The 24,001-nt window shown below is 42.0% G+C and overlaps 1 protein-coding gene across 13 annotated transcripts in view; it reads right to left on the reverse strand.

Moving 5' to 3' along the window:
* KANK1 (KN motif and ankyrin repeat domains 1) overlaps positions 1–24,001 on the reverse strand; it is a 191,245-nt gene that overhangs the window by 24,863 nt on the left and 142,381 nt on the right. For all 13 annotated transcript variants that reach the window (XM_025202958.1, XM_025202966.1, XM_025202959.1 and 10 more), the window contains one exon: positions 10,388–13,048. In XM_025202958.1, coding sequence (XP_025058743.1) covers positions 10,388–13,048 — 2,661 coding nt within the window. The remainder of the gene's footprint in view (positions 1–10,387; positions 13,049–24,001) is intronic.

Consider the following 24,001-nt stretch of genomic DNA (forward strand, 5'->3'; position numbering starts at 1 on the left):
AAAAGCCAATGGCACTTTATCGTGCATCAGCAGATGCATGACGAATAGATCCAAGGAGGTGATACTTCCCCTCTATCGGACGCTGGTCAGACCGCAGTTGGAATACTGTGTGCAGTTTTGGGCGCCACACTTCAAGAGGGATGTGGATAACCTGGAGAGGGTCCAGAGAAGGGTCACTCGTATGGTTAAGGGCTTGCAGGCCAAGCCCTATGAGGAGAGACTGGGGCACCTCGACCAACTGGATCTATTCAGCCTCTGCAAGAGAAGGTTGAGAGGCGACCTTGTGGCTGCCTATAAGTTCATCACGGGGGCACAGAAGGGAATTGGTGAGGCTTTATTCACCAAGGTGCCCCCGGGGGTTACAAGAAATAATGGCCACAAGCTAGCAGAGAGCAGATTTAGACTGGACATTAGGAAGAACTTCTTCACAGTTCGAGTGGCCAAGGTCTGGAATGGGCTCCCAAGGGAGGTGGTGCTCTCCCCTACCCTTGGGGTCTTCAAGAGGAGGTTAGATAGGTATCTAGCTGGGGTCATCTAAACCCAGCAATCTCTCCTGCCTTGCCTATGCAGAAGGACGGACTCAATGATCTATTGAGGTCCCTTCCGACCCTAACATCTATGAATCTATGAACTAGGGCTCTGCGAAGCTTCAGTTGCTGATTCGATTTGGAGATTTGGCGCAATTCTGCAGCCGAATTCGAATTGAATTGGGAGACCAATTAAAAGGTCTGAATCAATTTGAATCCCTCGAATCGATTCAGAAAAGATTTGGAGAAGATTTGGAGATCCGGGCAGTCCCCACTTGCCGCTGCATGGAGCTGGAGTTGGGCTCCATGCCGGTAAGTAAGGGATGGGGGGGGGCAAGGGAGGGAGCTAGAAGAAAGGGGAGGGGGACCATGGGGGGACCCCCAACCAGGATCCATCCTTCACATGCTCCCCCAGGCCCTGAGCACCCCCTGCCCAGCTCCAGCTTTCCGGCACTTAAAAAAAAAAAAAAGCCCCGCGCTCACCAGCTGCTGCAGCAGCTGTCGGGGCCTCTGGGGGCTCATGGCAGAGCCCCCCCAAGCAGCGCAGTGCAGGGTAGTGAGGATTGCCCCCCCATTTGGCAGGAGCCAGTGAATGCTGGGCTCTCTCTTTTTTTTAAGTGCCAGGATGCTGGAGCCAGGCAGGGCAGCGATTGATGGGGCTGGGAGAGTGGGCAGGGGATGAGGCCTGTTCAATTCAGAGATTCGGCGGGGGCCTAATCTCCGAATCAGATTCGGCTGAATCGATTTGGGACAGCGATTCAAATCACCAAATCGAATCACTGTTCCTGGAATCAGATGAATCCAAAGCGAATACTAGCCGCTTGCACAGACCTAATAGTAACTACTGTAACTGCTCCCTTCCCAAGAGCAATCGGCATCAGACATCAAAAGATCCTGTAGATTCCTTCTGGATTAAAAGGAGCCCATCTCTGAAAGTGATTATAGAAAACACCTGACATTTTCCAAGAAAAAAAAAAATTGGAATCTTTAGCATTTCAGTCATTCTGACAGTTCTCTACTTGCCCTGGTTATCAAGATAATGCAGCCAAATTCCTTCACCCCACCCTCGCCCACTTGCCAAATTATTTTGCAGCCATTTTCTGGACAATGCAATTAAAAATAGCATTTTATGCTCTGGTGAACTAGTCCTCACAGTTAATTCAGATTATACCATATATCCAGTAGTTACATTTTTCTCTGGACCTGTTAATTGATCTGACATGCCTTCATTTGGGGGGGGGGGGGATTAGGAGGGTAGTACTAACTGTGCCATTTCTTTGATAAAGCCTGAACAATCAAAATATATTTTGCTTGTGAAACATGTTCTCTACTTATTCCGTACATCCCCATTTAAGTAATCTGGTCAGCCAGTCAAAGGAGGGCATGGATTTAAGTCTTTTTTTAAGACTAAAATCCATGTTGCCACCTCTTCGGCATAAAACTCCTGAATCAGTTTCTACTTCAGTATAAAGGATTTTTGCTGTCAAGTAATTGTCAAGGTTTGAAAACAAAATTAACTGACATTCACTAGCTCAACAACTAATGAATTAGTCAGGGTAAAGGTTCCGGTCTTTCCACTCCCCCAAGTTTCATAACTTCACATAGCCACGACCCCTGCATTTAAACAGTACCTGTAACGTCACATTACTGCCTTTAGCATACTATCAACTGACTTTAACAATAGCAGTTATTTAGAAATGATTAAAATCTAATTAATCAAAGTAATAGTCAGTTTTTAAAAATACAGCAGGCATCTCTCTTGCTTTTCTTATAATTCCGCTACTTTTTCTTTCTTATAATAGCAATAAACAAACAGCACTGATTTTCCAGCACTCATCACTTCATGGCAAAATTTTCGTTTTCATTTTCTGTCCATGCTCCCACTCAGCCACCAGGCCCCCATCATCCATTTTTGAGTCATCCTTTCTGGCAGCTAGTTCTACTGTTAACTTCCATGGCTACACAGAACTTTTCCAAGCTACAGCAAAACGAAACTGAATTCACACTGGTCACATTTTCAAAGCTGTCCACAGAATTCGGAACAGCAGCAATGAACGAAACAGCCAGCCAGCACTCACTCCACTGCGCCTCAGCAGAGCTGTAAGTACTAGACAAGAATGCAACTGTCTGCCGAATTAAGGAATACAGCACAAGATCAGGCGACACAGGGTTTCTATCTCGAAGGAAGCCATTGGATACCATAAACACCAGGAATTACTTTTCTAGCAAACATTCAGGTTATGCAGAGAAGTTAAATGCTACTCATCTGTGACAGCCTCCTATACTCTCCCCGAGTCAGTGGACTTTTTCAGGGCCAGATTAATATCAACAAATAATGAACATGCACATAGCAGATGCCAGTCAGACAGAAATAGCAGTGCAAGCTAACTGGAATGTGGGAAGGAGGATTTAAACCACCTCATTGCACAAGACATAGAGAATTAATCCTTAAAAATGTTCTGGTTGCATCATGTGAAACCATCATCTTTAAAAACAAGCCAGCCCAAGCTAAAGTCTGCCCTTACCCAAAGTTTCATTTCACAGCCTTGGTGAAATTAGAACCAGGCACTGAAACAGGTATGTCTGTACTTCTCATTCTCACTTCAATAAGGTAAGTATTCTGAAAAGTCTCACTAAAATGTAACAAATAGGATGGCTGCTTCCAATTTTAATTACTCAGATATGTCAGGTTATTTTCATAAATTATTTTTATTATTATTATTACCTGGGGAACCTGAATTCATGAACTGACAATGCACCACAGGAGTGGTGATAGAAATGAGCTTGTACAAGGGTTGGAGCGGGCAGATAATCAGGATGAAATCTCTGCACCACATTGGATCATAATGTGCTGCTACCTTTACAAAAAGGTGTGCAATATATGGCATGCAGCTTCCATTTGCTCCTTTGGTGTCTTCCATCTCTCTGTTCCCTGGTTCTACTCCTCCCTGCAATGATATACAGAAGATGGGATACTAAGGAGAAGGAGAAATTGCTGTAGCATCTCAGCTGAATATCAGAGGTCGGTAACCTACAGTCTTCCCTAACTTACAGAACCTTTGGATTCAGCCCATGGATATGAGGCTTCAAAAAGCCGGAGATGCTGGCTGCAAATGCTCTCTCTGTGCTGCTGGGGAAGCCGAGGGGCAGTGGCAGCAGTATTTTAGCACCCGTCCACCCACTCCTGACTCAGGGTGGGTCATTCTGGCTCACCACCAGAAAAGGTTGCCTACCCTTGGTGCACATAGTTTTCTCCCTCCCCTGACCAGCAGGACTAGAAAAGGTCAGGAAAAATAAGGATGTTTGGTATGAAGCGGTAGAGAAATTTGGTCTCTTAAATCGACTAAATAAGAAAGCACTTGGGTACATAATCTGCAAGTCTTTCTGCAATCCACTGTAGCCCACAGTCCTACACTGAAACAATCTGCAACTATAATTAACTTTGGAACACATGGCTCAGTAAGAAATCACATGTAGTTTGTTGTTTGCTGGTACCTGAAAAGAGCTCATAGGACTGTTACAGCAAGACTGTGGATGCTGCAAAAAACAAACTTAGATGACAGCAAGGTGATCCTTCCTCTCCCCTACTAGGATCTCTCTCCCTGCCCCTACCCATGGGCACCAATGAAAATGAAACCATTCTCATAACCCACAAGCAGTCACACCTCACTGGTTGGGAATCACTACCGTATGCTCAGGATGTTATCAGACAGGAGATTCCTGGGCAACCTCGACTTAGAGAGGTTAATGAGTGTTCAAAGGGTGAACAGGTAACACTTTCAAGAATCACCCAAAATGCAGGTAAATTGACAGATTTGTCCCCAGAACAAATGCATGTAAATAATTTCTCTTGGTAGAACTGATCACTTTCATGTTGTCCATCAGACGACAATGCCAGTGCTTCCAGGGACAGGCAGCTGTGAGCAATGTCACTAGAACTGCAGATAGTTACTTAGCATCTGTCACCGGGCTGCTCCAGAGCACCTGTCAAACCCTTGCTCTTCACAAGCCAGTCTATAATATGTCATATTCAGAGACAAGCTCTGACAAGCCTGTGTCTCTTACAGTAACTGACATGTTGGATTAAGGGCCTTGTAGCACTATTCAACCCTAACCACGAATAAAAGACTCAAGCGTTAAAATAATCTACTGAGGAAAAGTTTGTTTCTGCCAAATGCTGGCCAAACATTATAGTGGAATTAACCAAAATTATACTCTTCTTTCCCACGGCCTGATAATTGTTGCCCATGGACAATGTACATAATCCACACAGTCTAGAAACAGCACTACCATCAAGAACCAAAACAGATGGACCTGCTGGCCAAACAGAAGCTGTGCTAAACTTGTCTTGAATGAAAGTTTCTGTCTGCCTACATTTTTTCTGTCCTTCCATGAGCTCAGTGAAGTGGCAAATTCATTCTTGCCACCTCTTGTTTTACCTAAGGTAGTCAACCAAACAGAGTGGCTATAAGGTGCTTTATTGCAATATGCACCATGAATCTGTCTCCACTGCACCAATGGTAGGTTCACCTCGTGGTGACTGGTGTTATACTGGACAGGGGACCACAAAACAAGAGCATGCTAACTGTATTATTTTTTTTCAGCTGCTGGCACCGAAATGTATTTGACATATTGACTGTTATGATGAGGGTGGATTATTATTTTGGGAACTCATGTGACAGTTGACAGGAGGTTCCAAATGCTAGGGACCAGTAATTAATCACATCAAGTAACTGCTAGGCTAAGTACAGACAGACAAAAAGCCCAAGGCTGAATCAATTCAATCTTCACAGTTTAATCCAAGATGCATAGATTGAACTGATAAGCAAGTGGCCAGACTTTCACTTCTGATACTGGGAATGCAGCCACATGCCTGCAGTGGACCAGGCCAGAAGCTGGGGCTGGCGCGGGGTGGGGGTGGGGGGGGGCAGCACACAACTGCGAGAGCACACCTCCCTGCTCAGCTGGAACAGACAGCTTAGACCATAACTAGCCCACCCACCCTGCAAGGGAAGAGTTTGCAGGGAAGGTGCAAAGCATCCTGGGATGCTGAAGGACTCTTAACTTGAATCTGGTGGGGATCTGGCACAGAAGTTCAATAAACTGATTTAATCGAAATCAGTTAAGTCTGCTTCTACATCCATCCAGGTTAATCACACACTGGTTTTGGTTATTTTGAAAGCAGTTTATGTGCATTATATGTGCATTATATAAACTTCTGCTGTGTTACAGATTTGAACCAGTTTCTGATCACTTATATTGGTTTGTATGTAATTTCTGTCCTTAGCCCTAGTGACAATTCAGGAATTTTTAAAGCCCATTTAGAAAACTTCATCCTGGATTACAAAGAGCCTAGGTGATTTAAGACTAAAAAGGGTAGACACAAAAGTAAGTGTGCTGAAAAGCAGATGACCAGCTTATAAATGTTTTCTTTTCCATCCAAAACATGGATAAAGTCAGACCAAAACCACTGTTAATTTGGTTGATGAACATCAAATGAAAGTGTCTCACAATGTTGCACTTGACATAAAAGGAGGCAGAGTATATATGCACCTTTATAGACTAAGACATACATGAGCACAATCTTTTATGAACCTAAGTTCATTTAAATCAGATGCTGTGAACTTAGATCCACACAAAAAGGTTATGAATTCTCTCTCTCTTGCTATATATATATAGCCATGGAGCAAGCAGCAGGGAGGCTGGAAGCCCTGCTGCAAGCAACCCAGGCTCCATGGCAGGGGCCTACCCAGAACCTGGGTTGGTTGTGACAGGCAGACACGAAGCTGCAAGTAGCTGCCTGCAACAAGCAACCTGGGCTCTGTGGCAGGGGCCTACCCAGAGTCCAGGCTGCTCGCAGCAGGCAACTGCAAAGCTGCAAGCAGCTACACTGGGGTCCGGAGCCCCAGCCCAGCTTGTTGCCACTGGCAGCTGCATGTGCACCTTGGGAAGCACAGCAGGGAAGGAGTTGGGGCTGCATTGCCACAACAAGGATTGGGCCCTCTCTGGCTCCCCTGCTACCAGCCTCTGGCATGCTGACCTCTTTCAAGTGAACGTTGCGGGGGGTTTTGGCACACAGTCCACAAATGCTGCCAACCCCTGCTGTAGCTGAACATGAGGTCCACATTCTTTTAGGAAAATGGGAATCTGCCCATATCAGATATTTATAAATATGCTTGGAACTATGAGATACAACCTCTGAATAAGTTCTTTGCCCTGAATATCAAACTTGTGCCAGGTTGTACTGAGGGGTACTACAGGATTTACTCAAGCTAGTCTACTACAAAATACTTCTAAAGAAAAGACTTCATATGACATTTATGCCTGTATGTACACAATTTTAGGGGAAAAAATAAGTTTACAATGGAAACTTTTAAAAAAATTAAAACAATCTTAAAGGCAGATTTTCATAAATGCTCAGAACCCAGCACCCTGTTGTCAGCTGATTTTTTGAAATTGGGTGCTGAGCTAAAACACTGAACCACTAGATTTTTAGAATAAGGAAACAAAGTATCTTGTTGCTTTTCATATTAGAATCATAAAAAGTAGGGCTGGAAAGGACCTCATCTAATCCAATCCCCTGCTCCAAGTAGAATCACCCTGATCTAAACCATCCTATACAAGTTGCAATAAATTCTTTAAAGGTTAAAAAGGAAAAAACAGGCAAACCAAACAAACCTACATCAGTTCACTGAATATTACATGTCCTTTGCCCAGCATGTTTGTAAGAATGGTACAGAGGGGTAAGGTAGCAAGAGTACTTTCATTCCTTGTGCATGTTGTTCAAATCAGCCACGGACAACCTATAACATCATATACTGTCACCTCATCCTGCTCTTCTAACTTTCCTCCTCCCACTTACTCGCACAGAGAAAAGAGAGTAGTTTAGAAATTTGGACGTCTTTTCAAGAAATAGCAATTCAGGTTTCCTGGGAAAGTATACCAGAGTTGCATGGAATGCTTCAAATTATATGAAAATCCATAGACAATATGCCCTCCTAGTCTCTTTATGTCCCCGACTGCAACAATTTAGCTTGTACATTAAAGGTTACCCTCAGGATATAATGAGGGGAATTCCTCTGAAAAGTAACTGTAAAATTAGCCTGGTAGAATTCACTGATGCACAATAAATGTGGCTCTGTAGGATCAAACGTGCTCAGTTAATTTCTTTTTAGTTTGGTATTTAAAAATAATCCTGTCAACTCAACTTGGGATCTGAAAAATAGGTCCATCCAATTAGATTTATTTTTCTATGAATTACCCCCCAAAAAAGAAAGGTTCCACTGGCCAGATTAGACTCTCTTGGTTACCTGTGTAAAGCCACAGCCTTCAGTGCTTTTGCAAAGGTACAGCTGATTAAAACTTAGTAAACAATTCTGCCGAAACAGTCAGAGAAATAGAATCCAGCTGGCTGTTTTAGCTATGCTGGCTCTCTAGGACTAAAGAGAGAAACAGTCACTAGAGTAGGTAGGATATGATTGAATATAAACAGGGAAAAGATCTCAAGCAAAAAGCACATGATTTGGCAAGTCCTTTCCAGTGGAGATTGACTTTAATAAATAATTAAGGTGCGATTTTCCTGCAATGCCTAAACTAGTAAAAGGAAATGCATATGTACAGGTGAATCACACTCCTATGAGGGGGAAAAAAAAAAAAAAAAAAAGAAGATTATTTTTGCATCCAAGAGAAGTACCAACTAGTAATAGATCCTGTGTGCAAACAACATCTCATGGAGTTATTTGCCTCACCTACTAGTTTTGTGCTAGAACAGAGGTTCCCAAACTTTTTCTTATTGCATACCCCCTTCCAGATTTACCAGCTGCCTGCATACCCCTACCAGCATATGTTTTGTATTTTAAACCCTTAAATGCCATAACGAAAATTAAATCCGCCATGACACAATTTCTCCCATATACCCCCAGAGGTGTCTTGTGTACTGCCCCAGGGGTATGTGTACCACAGTTTGGGAGTCCGTGTCCTAGGGAACCAATAAGGTAACACATTTATCCTCCAACTCAGTATGTGAGCAGGCACAAGCTTTAATACTTTCCTAATTCCCAATCAGGGCTTGATACCTTTTGGCCACCCAGATTTATTGCAAGAAGGTGACAACTGCTTGTAGCAGAGCCTCTTTTCTATCACATTTAGAGGGACACTAACATTAAAAAAAAACCTCTCATTGTTACGTTCACACGGTACCGCACAATGTCATGTACAGACACCTGACCTAGCTGAAGTATTCAAAGTAGTGCCACCATGTTGGCTTCTCAGCAGGGCTAATTAGTTAGCACTCTTAATGCAGCTACCCTGCTTCTCGTACCCTAGCTGTCTGGGTCAGAGCCAGCCCAGGTACCTCTGTATAAACCAGCATCGTGTCAGGCAGACATTACCTACGTGGTCTTGTTGTAGTAGCTCACTGATGAAGCACCTGAGATAAAATTTTAGAAGAACCTAGTGTTAACCTAGAAATAACTGTTCTTGATTTTTTAAACCTCTAGTTACATATAGCCTAAGATTATAAGTGAAAGAATTTAGTGGTGGGGAGGAGAAAAATCTATTTTTCTTCTCTGAGAGTTAAAAATTATTCAGTTTACTTTGCACAGTAATCAGTACTTTATGTATTGGCAGTTTTTCCCTCTCTTCTGCAGAGTCCTATTTTTGAAGCTGACAATTCACTCTGCAAGAGAGGTGGAAACATTTTTTTAGTTATAATTTCCTACAGAAACAGCAAGTAAACTTAAGGACAAATGTAGAACCGAATCATTTTGACATCTCAGAGAAGAACAACTGGCTAGGTTTAAAATCTATGATGTCTTCTTACCCCAACAACATGCAAAGGAATGAGACGCATGTTTATAGTTCAAAATCCATGTAGAACTGGTGCATGTTATTCTGACCACAAGTAATAAAATGACTAATCGTAGTCACAGACTTCACTCTCTGCTGTCACTGCTAAAGATAATGTCATTACAAGACAGAACAAAATGATTCCCAAATATTTTCAACAAGAATGTGAAATATAAAGCCCAGGAAAAAATATTTTCAGTAGAAGATGATATACTTCTCCATCTGTATCTACATACTTTCTAGATGTCTGACATGATATAGGAAAAGTGAGGAATGGAATGGCAGATTAACAGCTAGTTAAAATTCTGGTTTAGTTTAAGTGCTATTTTAATACCTGCTGGATAGTCCTATTATTATTATTGTATCATTACCTTTAGTAAGCCTTACATGTAAAAGTGTGCCAGAAAGATAACATTTTATATAACATATGTTGCATAGATCCAAAGAAGATAATACATTTTCATTATGCCAAAATACATGTTGCCTACTGCTTCACTGTAAAGTTTACTATAAAGAAGGTTCTTAGCTTTGTACAATAAATCCAATTTATGGCACAATATTGACATTTTTTTCTTTAAAAAAGAACTGCACTCTGCCATTAGAGAGAGAGAGAGTAGCATCATCTATGGATGTCAAACTATATCATCTTAACAATTATTTAAAAAAAAGGAGGAAATCTCTCAAGTAACAGAAGTTTACCAGCATCCAGTCACTAATTCTTTTTTCACATAACAATATAAACATTTATATCATCCTCAATATTTTAGCAGTTGCAGTACTATGACAGCCTTATTCTTTGCCAGCTTTTCTACTGATAAAGAGACAGAGGAGAGGCAGATAGAACACAACAGCAATCATTTTATATACTGCATTTCATCAGGTATAATTCTATGATTATTTTGGGGTAATGAAATATTTCCAGACAACAAAGACACCATGCTAGTGAAAAGAGGAACAGTTTCTTTGCCTCTCCCTTGCCTCCCCCCATTCCCCTCTCTGCATATTCAGCATACCTGTTATAGCACTTTTGTCCATACACTGTTGTTTAGCTAAGTCTAAACTCCGTAGTTCCTCAGTACTTGCATATTTCATGACAGAATTGATGGACGAAAGGGTGCTGATAAGCTGAGAGTTGAGAGAACCAATTTGTGAGTGAGGCTCTCCAAAAGCTTCTGCCAGTTCACTATAATTTTCAGCAAGCAGCATCTGCTGTTCCTGTAGCAGCTTCTGTACACGCTCAATATAGTGATCTATACCCGTCCTCATTTCAGGTGGAGGGAGAGAACTTTCCACTAAAGCACTCACCGACTGATACACAGGTTCATCTCCAACTCCAACACTTCTGGTACTGGCTGGCACAACTGATGGTGGAGGGGGACCACAAGCAATATTTCTCATTTTAAGACCAACTAAATAGTTCTCATTAATGTTTATCTGTCCTATTCCACAGTCTTTGGTCTTTACAACAGAAGGCTTTTCAGAGCTAGAGTAACTAGAAAGCAAGGTCCCCACTCCAACAGAACGAGTTTTAACAGATGCATTGATATCCTTTACCCTACCATCTCCTACTGCCACAGTCCTTGTCTCCACGCTCACAGTGTTAGTCTGTTTGTCATAAGCGCTCCAAACAGTGTTTGTGCTGGAATCCATCAGAGAAACTGTTTCTGTACTGGTGAACTGGTTTACCACCTCCAATACTGTACCAGTTTGCTGGGTAGCAGTGTGAGGCACTGCCATTACTGTAGCCTCTACTTTACAAATTGCCTCTGTGTTCGTGTCACGGGACATGCACTCCTTTGGGGGACAAACAATCACATTCACTGAACAATCTCCACAGCCTATTGATCGTACTTCTTTGATCTCCTGTTCTGTCTTACAAAGGCTCAAACTGTCCACAGACTCCTCTGTGTTGATGCCAGTTTCGCAAACACTCATTTCTATGCCCACACACTTATCGTGCTTCTCTATGGACCTCCCAGTACACTGGTCACACAATTCTGGTCTCTCCTTCACAAGCCATCGATTCATTGGCAGTTCGGGGCCCACAGCTGTACTCCTCACAACAGGTCTACATGATGTTCCAACACTGCTCACTTGTAGATAAGTCCCCATGGATGAATCCGTAACATCCACATGATTGCCTACCATTTGGTCTCTTGTTTGGACAACAGCTTCCACCATTCTGCTGAAAACAAGGGGTTGAGTCATCACAGCTTTATCCAGTTTTTTCCTTGAACCAGCTGCCTGCAGCTCTTGCTTTAATTTGGTCATTTCCCTATCATGAGTTGTTTCTTTTAACTGAACCTCCAGTCTGTAGATCTTCTCCTTAAGGGCTTCAATTGTCTGTTGCTGAAGCTCTATTTCTTTTTCTGCTTCTGTTGTCACACCAAGCATGCCTTCGGTCACCCCAACCCCAGAATCTCTCATTTGTTTCTCTGTTCCCACAGCTACCTCTCTGCATTGTCTGGAAGATCTATTATATATGACCACATCGTTCATATTTTCATCAGCCCCCACAGCAACAGACCTGCTTTCTCTTGCTAGACTATCCCTGTTCATACGAAGATTAGAGGGGATTTCATAGTTGCTGTCCTGGATTTTTTTCTCCAGTGCCTGCATTTCAGCAGTCAACTGCCTAAACTCCTCTATCCTCTGTGAGCTCTGCTCTACATGCTCCACATCTTCCTCACAGTCTATGTACAATTCTCCACCTCTTCTAACCTGAGACAGATGTTCCCATTGCTCTGCATTCCCTGCACTATATGATCGCTTTCTGAAGCCATATGTTTCATTCTGACTGGGCTTTCTTTGGCTTTTGAGTTCTGCCACCATCTGTCTTTTCTCTTCCTGTAATACTGAAATCTTGACCTGGAGCACAGGAATGGTTTTAACTTGTTCCTCAAGTTCTTTGAGACGTTTGAGAGCAACTGCCATTTGTTCCCGGATATGCTGCAGATGCACTGGACTGACATTAGTCACAGGTGTTGATATTCCAGAACTCATTGGGCTATGACGGATGGAGCTGTTCAAGGAGAACCCAAGACAGACATTGTAGTCTCCATTGCCCTGACACCCATTTTGAAGCTGCGGAGACACCTGATTGTGCCCGCTGGATCCTACAAAGGAAGGAAGAGAGCTTGCTGAGCCTAGACCTCCAAAGCTGGAAAGCCTGGGCCGGCAGACATCCCCTGGAGTCACCTGCATCATTATCCTTTCCTGTTCTAGTCTTCTCCGTGTTTCCATGAGAGTTTTTGTTACATGAAAGTTATGCCTAGGAAGCTGTGGTGAAGGAGGAGGAAGTTGTTTGCTCTCAGGGATGGTTAAGAAGGCAGGGGATGCTTCAAAAGAAACAGAAGGCCTTGCAGTGGCAGATGACACTACTTGACTCCTCGCTGCAAGGAAAGACTGCTTATTTTCATCACTGTTCGAGGAAGAGAGGGACTCAGTTGAGGTCCATCCACTGTACTGGACACTTGAGTTCTTGGTACCTGGAAAAGTTGGAACTAATTTCCTCTTCTTCTGAATGTTTAATTTTTTTATGGTGTTTCCCTTTTGTATATCATCCACATACTTGAGAAAATCTAAATCTAGCTGGTAGCCGTAAGGAGTTTCCACAAAATAGAGATCTTTCTGTTCTTTGTCATCTTTTCCATTTAGATGACTCTCCTCTTTTTCTGTAAAGTAAAAGAAAAACACAATCAGCACACTGAAAAACAAAAACAGCTTCTGTTTAAACTATACAGCTGAAAAGCAGATTGTGAGGCTGAACATCCACGTTGAAAAATGCATCTTAATATTCTGTTGATTTAACTTTAAAAATATTATCACATATGTACAAAACTTGCCTTCAGGTTTCAAACTAGTCGTCAGGATTTTAAACACTGAAAGCATGAGTACATATTACATGTATTTTCTGACAGCTGTACAAAGATGGCACAGAAAAGGCACTACTGACAGCATTAAACCATTCTCTCAGGAATTCCTGCAATACTACCGCATCACAACTAACTTTCATGCATGCTCATCTGTCATGAAAGACTCAGGGGGTTGGTTCCACATGCTCCAACAAACCATCTGAAGGCTCAGGTTCCTTTAGGCTGAAAAAACCGTGTTAAAAACAACAAATTTCCTCTTCAATTTACTGTTATCATTAGACCTTAGAATTGATCCGAGATTATTTTTGTTCGGAAAACTGTTGCCTTCAGCATGAGCAGAGGTACAAGATCTCTTCCTTGGGCATACTTGAATTTGAAGCTGCTCATCAGTCTCTTATTTCAATCCTGCATAAAGACCCCACACTAAAAATATGCAACCAGACCTGTTTCCAGCGCAGTCTAAAATTCCACAACCAAAAGAGAAACTGCCGGCTCAGATGTCAGGATAGCTCAGCTCCCTGCAGACACTGGGCTCGGATGTCACCAAAGCATTCTAAATAAAACGTCACCAAATCCGTCGTGCTCCCTCAGCCAGGATATTTATGTAAGAGTTGACTGCGTAACCTGCTCTTCCTACCTCCCCGCAAAATAAGGGACTGACTAGAGGAGCCAGGGATGTTTAAACAGGAGGGCTCACAAAATCAGTTTTTCTTTTACCTGAATTAACTATACATCTCCTATACTTTACAGTGTATGTTTTCCCATCCACGTACACCTAGGCCTCTGATTCCTCTCCTTGCTGTCCCAGCTTCGTGTGTCATAAAGCAGCTCTCTGTTCACTCTAGCCCAGCCTCTCGGCTTTCTCATTCTTCACCCCATAAGGAAATAAAAAGTCTGCATCAGTGTAAACTTAGCCAAGCAAACCACACGTTTTCATTGGCGAGAGCTCAGCCTATGACTTCTGTTTCAACGCAGGACTGAAAACTGCCTTTTCCTGCTGCTTAGGATCTCAGCTGTTCAACACACACTATTTTTTCATAATAAATGAACTGTTAGTCTTTTAAAGGTGCAGTATCCTCCACCCATTCCACCTTCCCCATACTGTGAATAATCACAAAAAAGGTCATTTGTATATACTTTCTCTCTCTCTCTTTTTTTTTTTTTTTACTTAATATGGTCACTACATTTTAATTCCTCCTTAAAAATAGATGTTCAGTCTCCAGGCAATGTTGTTTATTCATCAGCTGGTTTTGTACTTGGCTCTACAAGCTACTCCAATAGGCTGCTATACTAGCTACACATCCAGTTTTTCTGCAGCAGACACACACAGTAGGCAGCCGCAGGACCTGAAAACAACTTTATTTCATTTGGTAAATAGTACAAGATTTTAAAATTGGTGCTCTTTTAGGTAAACATGGGCAGTCTTTAAAGAGATCCATATTGCATCCACTATTGTGAGAAATGACCCAATAAATGCGGTGGGGAAAATACATTAGAGACCATTATCTTTAGTGTTCCCGTGTAACTGGCGAGTTTGACAAAAGCCCTCTATATAGTCACTACCAGTGTTTTCTTAATGACCAGTTGTACTTCCTGGCCTCTGCAGCAATGGATGAGCAATAAGAGGTACCAAGCAATAGATGAAGTGCAAGTGCCTCATACTCATTCTTTAACATGGGCTCTGCAAACAGATGACCTGCAACAGCAGCAGCAAAACTTGGAGGAAAAAAAACATATCAGAATGGACCCGAACAAATTAAAGCCCCCAAAACAAACTGTGGATAGACCTCTCTGTACTCAAACACATAGCCTATATGCTGTCAACTGCAAGACTGGAGTGCTGGTGCTCCTTCCCACAAGTCTACCCTCAAGCTGCTTTCTAAATAGCAGCAAATGACCAGAAGATCTAGGTACCTATATATTGCTCACATGCATTAAAAAAGACATTACAAAGATTGCAAAATCAAGTTACTAGAAATTAGGAAATATCAGACTTAAATTTGCCTGAGTACACTTAATTTATCCCTCTTGTGTGCATGCTTGGTGATATGGTATGGTATGTAATTATATGACCCATATAATGTTTTGCCACTGGGGATAAATCAGGGTTGCATAGTGAAGCACACTGGTTTCTAACAACTTCTTCCTCGTTTCTTATTGGAATTGGGAGATATATTATTGGGGTACTGTATAAGACAGGGAACTGAAAGGAGTCAGGGGATTGTAATGAGTGTCCTCTAACATGAATATACAAACTTTTTCTTAATGACGTGTTCTTACTGCCGTAAATAAATAAATGTACTTGGGTTGACAACTATGTGCAACTGCAGCAATGGTTTTACACCACGCTGCCTCCACCACAGGATCCCATACTCACTCCACACCCTGACACCCCTGACTGCACCCTGCATCATGCTGCCTCTCCCCTCAGCCCCTACTCCCCTATCCTTACCTCTGCCACCCCCACTGCCCCTATTCCAGCACAGATCCCGTAAGAATCCTAAGTGCAACCCAACAGTATTCCAGAAGGGGAAGCAGCAGCACATGGCTAGGAAGGGGACAAGTCTATGAACCACTGAGAAGGCTTCCTATAAAAGGTTATGCGTTCCCGCTCAGACACCAGGTAGGGCTGCTCTGCTCTGTCTGCACTTTAGTGAAGCTCTGGCTGTCCAACTTCTTTCCAAAAGGGAGCTTCACAAAGCAGCATGATTATTTTTATGGAGGACTTAAAATGTATATATATACTTTATGGACAGGCATTTTTAGCCTGAATTTTTAATCACTGCTGATGAATTTATAGACAGTTGGCAACCCTGCCTGTCACCCTCCAGAGACTTGACCCCTGGTGCCCCATTCTCTGGTCCTGTCTTGCTCCCACATTCTCCTTGCCTAACTTATCCCCAATTTCCATACCTCAATACCTCAGGTTTCTCATTCTATCACAGTCAGCCCTAGTCTTCCTCTCCAGAATCCCCTGTCCTTGTTCAAATCTAAATCTTTTCACACACTTTCACAGTCTCCTATCACATCATTCCCTACTTCCCACCCTGCCCACCGTTTCTTTATCTATCCAGCTGCATTTCCCCTCATCCCAAATCCAATTTCTCTTTTTTCTCCCACCCCATATTTTTGTTCCCACTGGCACCCAGTATTAATCTCCTTCCCCAGAATCCTAGTCCAGTCTCAGCCTAAGGACTTCAATGGAAAATTACTCATATCCTCAAGACATGAGACCTTGGCTGGAATCTCTGTACAATATTTTCCTCCTGAAATGATCAGCCTAGATTTTGCTCAGCTGAAACTTCGCCAAAACCATATCAACTTTACAGCCTTCTTGGTGTACCTATATGTAATTTGCATCTTTTGCATTTAATACTGTGACACAGTTTCCTTCGGTTCAACTTAAGCTGGCTACATCATGGACACTGAAGTTTGATATCTGCCAGTCCATAACAAGTAATTGGCAACTGCTTTTAAGCCGTATGACTGAAAAAGTAAAATGCACACTATTCCACATTAAAAAGCCACAGGTCAAACTCTACCAACACAGTTACGGTGCCATTAGCAAATTGAGACAATGTCTTAATAATTAATTACACATAAATGAGGCAAAGATATACAATCTGGTAAGAAAAAAAAAAGTATGGTAGTGCACACTGGACACATGCCAAAACTTTATACATTTTGAAGTGTCAAAGTAAGGGCTGGAATAAGTGTGCCTGCTAAGCACAGAAAAAAGTTTAAGTGTGGGCTGGGTATCTTGGGGAGTGGAAAATGACTTTGCTTGTTTAAAACATTTACTAAAAAGGAAGTGAAATAAAACACATTAAGAATGTTACTCTTTCCTCTTGCAGGCATTAGGTGCCGGGTGTACTGTGAAAGTGCCTACTCCTGTAGTCTCTGGCGTTCAGTAGCACATGCTATACAAAGCAGTACTGATTAAATTCAAAGAAAGAAGCGTCTAGCTGCCTTTCAGCCAGAAGGAAAGGTCTCATTATCTTGGGACTTTGAATAAACAAAAGATTTTATTCCACTTTTCTCTTCCCCTCCCAAAAGTGCAACAGACACAGGAGAGTATCGATTCCTGATAAGCCTCTTTCTTCACCCTTGGCTAGATGAGTGGCAAAATCGACAGTGCAGCAAATAAAAGACACTATTCTCAGATCCTCTCAGCATCTCAGTCTTAAATCACGTCACTGGGTCACAATGAACCTCTTAGCTATTGTTATTAGATTTGCAAACCTTAACTTTAAATCTCTCTCTCTCTAGTCCTTAGCTTCAGAATTTAATACACACTGTTTTTTCATTTATGAAACTTTCTGAAAGGAAAAAGAAAGATATTATACCATACATACACATTTTGAACAACTGTGAAGCAAGATTTTCTGGCTTTTTTGTAGAGGCTTCATTGTCTTATTGTCATCATTAATTCAGTTATCTAGAAGTGTGCACAAATTGCACTTCCCTCCTCTACTGCATAATAATCATGCACTGGACATAAACACCATTTAACAAACACACTGTTCTGTTCTCTCTTCCTGCATGCTGCTGTGACTGGCTCTGTCTAAACACTCCAGGTCTTGCCAATTCCCATTAAATTAGATCCTATCTGATGTACTGCACAAGAACTTCAGTATACTAAAGCACTGAGTCAGACCTAGACTAGCCTACAGTACTCACTTCTGTTCTCTCAATTAGAGAGCCAAAGAATATAGAATTTAACTGATGTGTTTCAATTAGTTTTAAAAGCCCTAAGTAGCACATAAGCAAGTGTGGGCATGTCTACATGTGCCATTAAATGTGAGTGAATTTATTCAGGTGCAAACTGCACAGAAATAAACTAATCTGGGTGCAGTGTCTACACGTGTGCCCAGTGACAGGAGAAAATTGAGCCCAGGTGGTGTAGCTTAGGCCACGAACCCCTGCTGGCTTGGTTGACCAGGTGCAGTTTGAGCCCGCATCACCGTCTACATGTATGTTTAAGCACAGTAATTTACTCTGTCATCAGATAGTCCTTGTGTCTGACAGGACTATCTGATGGCGGAGTAAATTAGTCCACTTTGGCCTAATTGCAGCAGATATGTAGATGGTGATGCTTTACTGTGGAACAAATTAGTCTACTCTGCAGTAAAGCTCATGCGCAGACGTACCCTGTGAGAAAAATGACCAGAATTTAGACACATGTAGGGCTACAGCTCAAAATTCTAATTAATGAAACAAACCACGATTGTGTCAAGAACCTGGGAGAGTCAAGACACAGAAAAGAAAGGAAGAGAGGTGATCTAATATATATTTTTAAAGCTTAAGTTTAAGGTTCACACAACTTGTATCTGAAGGCTTCTTTTTCCATCTGGTCACAGTATGTGCACGGAGGTATTTTATCATGGATCACAATTCAAGAACAATCCTCTCCACTGAAATAACACTGTGAATAATACATTCTCTTTCCAGAGTTATCAGCCAGAAAAAAATAGAAGGAATGTTGCTGAGGAATGACAGAAGCCACAATAATGGGCTGAACTCCAGTTTAAAGGTAATCAACTGAAAGGAACGGCAAGATTTTCCCTTTTTCCTGCTTGTTCTTTTAGACTAAATGTTTAAGGACTAATAGGTCTCATCTTTCCTGAGAACCAAACAAGTGGACTTGAACCCTTAACTTTTAAGAGAAGCCAATGAATATTTCCCTAGTAAGTTTCCAAAGCCTGTGATCCATCCATCCCATCCATCACCTACTACTAGTACACATAAGGAGAGTTAAAGAAATACCACATTATTGCTTCTGAAATGAACAGGAGAGTTTTCTTTTGTTTGTTGGTTTGTTTGGTTTTGTTTTTTGGGGGTTTGTTTGTTTGGGTTTTTTTGAGTTCGTTATTAAAAAGAATTTCATTTATAGTAAAGTTTTACTGGAGCAATAAATCTACTTCAGTCTAAAAGGCTTCATCATATATTTAAATTCAACATAAAATGAAGAACCATGGAGCAGTAAAATGAGCTGTTAGATGTTGGAACTGCATTTTTATTAGTTATATGTACATTATACTCCTATGTTCTATTCATAATCATGGACACTTTTTTCTTTAAAATCAAAACCATATGAGTATTAAACATTTTAAAAATCTACGAACTTTTCGGACAGTAACTTCTTTGATAGTAGAAAATTAAAATTTATTTCACAACAAAAGCAGAACACCTAGATACCAAAGTCTATGATATAAATTCTTGCAGTAATAGGCTTTTCTTTAATTTTAGCTGTTACATACATGCTCATATGCTATGGATGACTTGTGCTTTCCACAATAGTGTTAACACTGGCCAGTTGTGCGAGTGTATATGCGCGCGCGCACGCACATGCACGCGCACACACACACACACACACTTTAGCTAGTCTATAATTTGCAAGTCTACCCTGTCTTCTAGATATATATTCTGTTTCAGAGATAAAAGAGAATGGTACTATCCCATTTTGGAGGCAGAGGTGAAAGGATTATACATTACAGGGGTAGGCAACCCCTAGCATGAGTGCCAGAGTGTGGCATGCAAATGCAATTTGCTCGGCACGTGTGCCTCGGGGCAGATGGTGGGGAAGAGGCCAGGGCTGCACTGCCACAACAAGGATTGGGCCCCTCACAGCTCCCCCACCATCCACCCCTGACACGCCAACATCTTACAAGTTGAGGTTGCAGAGGTTTCTGCCACTGCCCAAAATCGTTGCTGATCCCTGGTATATTCAATTATTCCGGATTATGGGGGGGGGAAAAGTATACTCACATGATGCGTAGACTTCTATTTCACCTATTTGCAATGCTTAAGCATACTGTGGTGAATTAAGGACACATCAATGAAGTCAACATACATCAAATGGGGGCCTGATGCAGAAAAACAGGAAGGGCCCAGCTGAGGCCTGCTGCCATGAGGCTGCAGCAGGCAGGCCCTGGCTTGATCCAGCCATGAGGGAAAAGTACCTGATCCCTCCACATAGGGCTGGCCTGACCAGGGCTGACCCAACCGTGCAGGGCTTAGAAATTTGGCAAGAATAAATACTACTGGCTGCTGACACTTATCTAGACCATGAGCTCAAGACTGAGAAACTAATGCAAGCTAATTAACACCAAATAAAAGATCAAACTCATTGCTGAGAACTCCATTCCACCAAAAACTGCACACTGTAGAAATACCCAGTTCACAATGGAGTGCAGGGACCTATTGTGCTCAAACAAATCTGTATATTTTAGTGAGAAGTCCCTTCAAGAGGGGCCTAGGACAGCTAGGCTGAAATCTACCTATAAACTTCTCTAGTTTTCTTGGTACAGTAAAAGTCTGGGCAATTCTGCAAGGCAGACACTTTCCAAATGTACCATGGCAACTGGCCACTGAAGCTATAACAAAAAGAGGCTGCTGTTTACTCCCTTCCCCAGCTTTGACCCAGGGACCTCAGGAGAACTGGGGTAGCTACATGCTGGAAATATAGGGGAAGAAGTACAGATACTAATTTATTCCAAACTGCCCCATCACCACTGGGAAAAAAAAAAGCAGGATATAATGCTGGAGGCTGCTGTTAATAAGGTGCCACGCTACATCTCTCTTTTTGGTTGCTACTGAAGCATTAGCTCAATGCCTTACCCTCTAACCTTCTCAAAGTCACTTGGCATCATCAACTGACACCTCCAACACCCAACTGCTGGAGCACTCCTGCATAAAGAAAGCCAGTAGAGCAGGTTATTGCTGGGGAAAGCAGGTAGGTTTAAAAAGTTAGACCACAGGAGAAGAGAAGGACATTTTCAGAGAGGGCTCCTACTGGATTAGCACAGAAATGCTTGTTTAGAGTTACTCCTTCTCTAATATTGGGCTGATGCATAAGAACTAAACTAAACAGTAAACTGTTTACTAAACAGTAAACTCACCATTTCCTCTTCTCTTGGATTTGGAGATTTCTGAGTGAGAAGAGCTCAGCCCAGCTTACCTGGCTTTTTAACTACATATAAAATAGGCATGTTCAGCTCAGGTCAGTATATTCTTTGTGTGTCATTGTTTCTCAGTGGTTCTTCACCTTCTTAGTTTCATAGTTGTTAGGGGCTGAAAGGGACCTTACAACAGATCATCAGGTCCAGCCCCCCTGCACATGGGCAAGAAAGACTGCAGGGATCAAATGATAGGATGATCACCCAGATGGGTGTCGAGAGATTTTTTGAAGATTGCCAGGGTAGATGACTGTACCACTTCTGGGGGGGAGCCTGTTCGAAACCCTTAATACTTGGCTTGTAAAAAGTTTTTTCTTACGTCTAGCCTGAAGTGATCTTCAATTAGCTTGTGCCCGTTATTTCTCATCCTCTCCTGGGGGGCCATGGTGAATAGCTGCTCCCCCAAACCCTGATGTACACCCCTGATATACTTATAGGCTGTAAGAAACTCCCCCCTGAGTCTTCTCTTCTCCAGACTGAACAATCCCAAGCCCCTCATGCATCTTGGTCTCCAGGCCTCGTGTGTATGGCCCTCCTTTGGACTCTATGAAGCTTCTCCACATCCTTCTTGAAGTGCGGCACCCAGAACTGGATGCAGTACTCCAGTTGCAGTCTCACCAAGGCTGAGTAGAGTCAGAGGATGACATCCTTTTGCCTTGCTCAAGATGCCTTAGTGGTTGTGTGCCAGTGTTTGGTTAGCTCTGCCAGGTACGGCATCGCATTGGTGGCTCATGTTCATTTTGTTGTCATTCTTGATACCTAGGTCTCGTTCAGTTGTGGTGCTGGCAAGCAGAGCACTGCCGAGCCTGTAAGTGTGTTGTGGGTTATTTCTCCCCAGATGGAGCACTTTGCATTTCTCTGTATTAAATTACATCAGGTTGAGTGAGGTCTGCCCACTTCACGAGCCTGTCCAGGTTGGCTTGATTAGACTGAAAGCACCGCTCATAAACTGCCCATGCTTAGCTTTCACTAGCTTCTAAACTATGGAAAAACAATAGAGCAATTCTGTTGCAAAGAACTTAAAAAGACCACAAGAGGTTAGAATGGTTTTGACACTGTGTATTCCTATTTGAAATCTCTGGGTTTAACTAGTGAATCGTGGGTAGGTGTTTGCACACCTAATAACTGCATAGTACCCTGGTGGAAAAATCATTAGTTTATCTACTTGAGGTTCTCTCTCCACCACCTGTTAGATTTAGTTTATTTCATTCGTTTTTTATTATGTGCTTTGCCAGTTGGTTTCAGCTTTCATGCATGAATTACATAATATAAAAGATAACTAATGAAACATTTGTTAATTCCTAATAACTCAAATGGATTCATGTGCAAGTCTCTAACTAGTGTTTGCTCAAGGGAATTAAGCGTTTTGTCCTCCTTAGGCTCCAATTTCTACCCCCTACTGCTAGCCAGGAAGTGATATGGATTTAAGACAGGCCTTTGCTTGAAGATCTCTATCTCATCTCTTACCCCCTCCACCCTAACCTTGACCTCCAAGCCAGCACTTCAGACAATGGCACCAGCTGAATCTAAAGTATTTGTTCCCCATTCCTCCTCTAAATCCCTGGCACAGCCATGGACTCACATAAGTAGATTATGTTTATGCTTTAAGCCACAGAATAGGTGAGAAGTTGGAAACAGTTACACAGTGATTGTACTACAGAAAATCACCATGAGGAATTTGGGGGGGGGGGGGGGGTGTAAATGTACTGTATGGTACTATAATAGAACCCTTCAATCCCTTCTCTGCAACTGTAAAAATTAACTGGAAAAAAATCTTTTCTATGTGAATTATTCCACAAATAGAGCACTGGAAGACCACAGGTTGCTATGTGTTGACATCTTTGTGGAAAACGGATTCAACTCTATATACTTGATACACAATTTCAAATACAGTGCACTCCTTTAAAAAATTCAGCACTGATTCCTTGGTAGAGCTTGCGTGTGTTGCATTCAAGGTTTTAAAACAAAAGCTGTTTGTGTTCAGAGCACAAAGCATCTCAACTTTTTTTCCTGCACACTTGGATAGCTCAGACTCCCGAACTGATTTTCTTCAAAGTATAAAAAAACAAAACTTCAGCGGAAGCCAGATGAAGCAGAGGCAAATGTCACCCATAAAAGGTAATTTTCAAAACGAAGTAAGTAGCTGAAAACAACAACTTAAAATGGAAATGTTCATCAATAGCACCGCAAAGTGGCACTTAAAAAGGAAATTTTGCTCTCTCTCTGCTGCTGAAACCTTGAGGCAAATAATTGTAAAGCATTTTATGCACTTAAACATAAAAGTTGGCATAAGCACATCTTGGAAGAGAAAAATATACATCTGTGCATGAAATATTCAATATGCAACATACACACGCCCTACCAGAACTGAAGAAAACCATAGACATGAAACTTCCCTCAGTACTGGAAGTACAACAAAGTACTGTTCAGAGAGAACACTACTAACTTTATGTCAAAAGAAAAAGAAAAGAAAAGAAATACCCCACACATCCACAACAATGTTTTCAATTATGCCAACTTCAACTATAAACTGTTCACCATTAAAACAAAAGCTAGAATTGGGGTTCTCCCCTTTCCCTTTATTTGAGGGTCTTACTTACTGTTCTATGAAGAGGTAACTGTTGAGTGCAGCACTGTTCTGTTTTCAGGAAATTAAGTCTGAAGCACACTTTCCTTCGCCTTAGAGGGAATGCGTACTCCTGACACATCAGCAGGCAAAGAGCCCAGGATTGCTACAGAGAATTTATTTATACCTCATTTGGAATTTCCTGACAAAATTCAAGTCTGCCAGGCA

The sequence above is a fragment of the Alligator sinensis genome, unplaced genomic scaffold (assembly GCF_000455745.1).
Source record: "Alligator sinensis unplaced genomic scaffold, ASM45574v1 scaffold308_1, whole genome shotgun sequence".
Lineage (NCBI taxonomy): Eukaryota > Metazoa > Chordata > Crocodylia > Alligatoridae > Alligator > Alligator sinensis.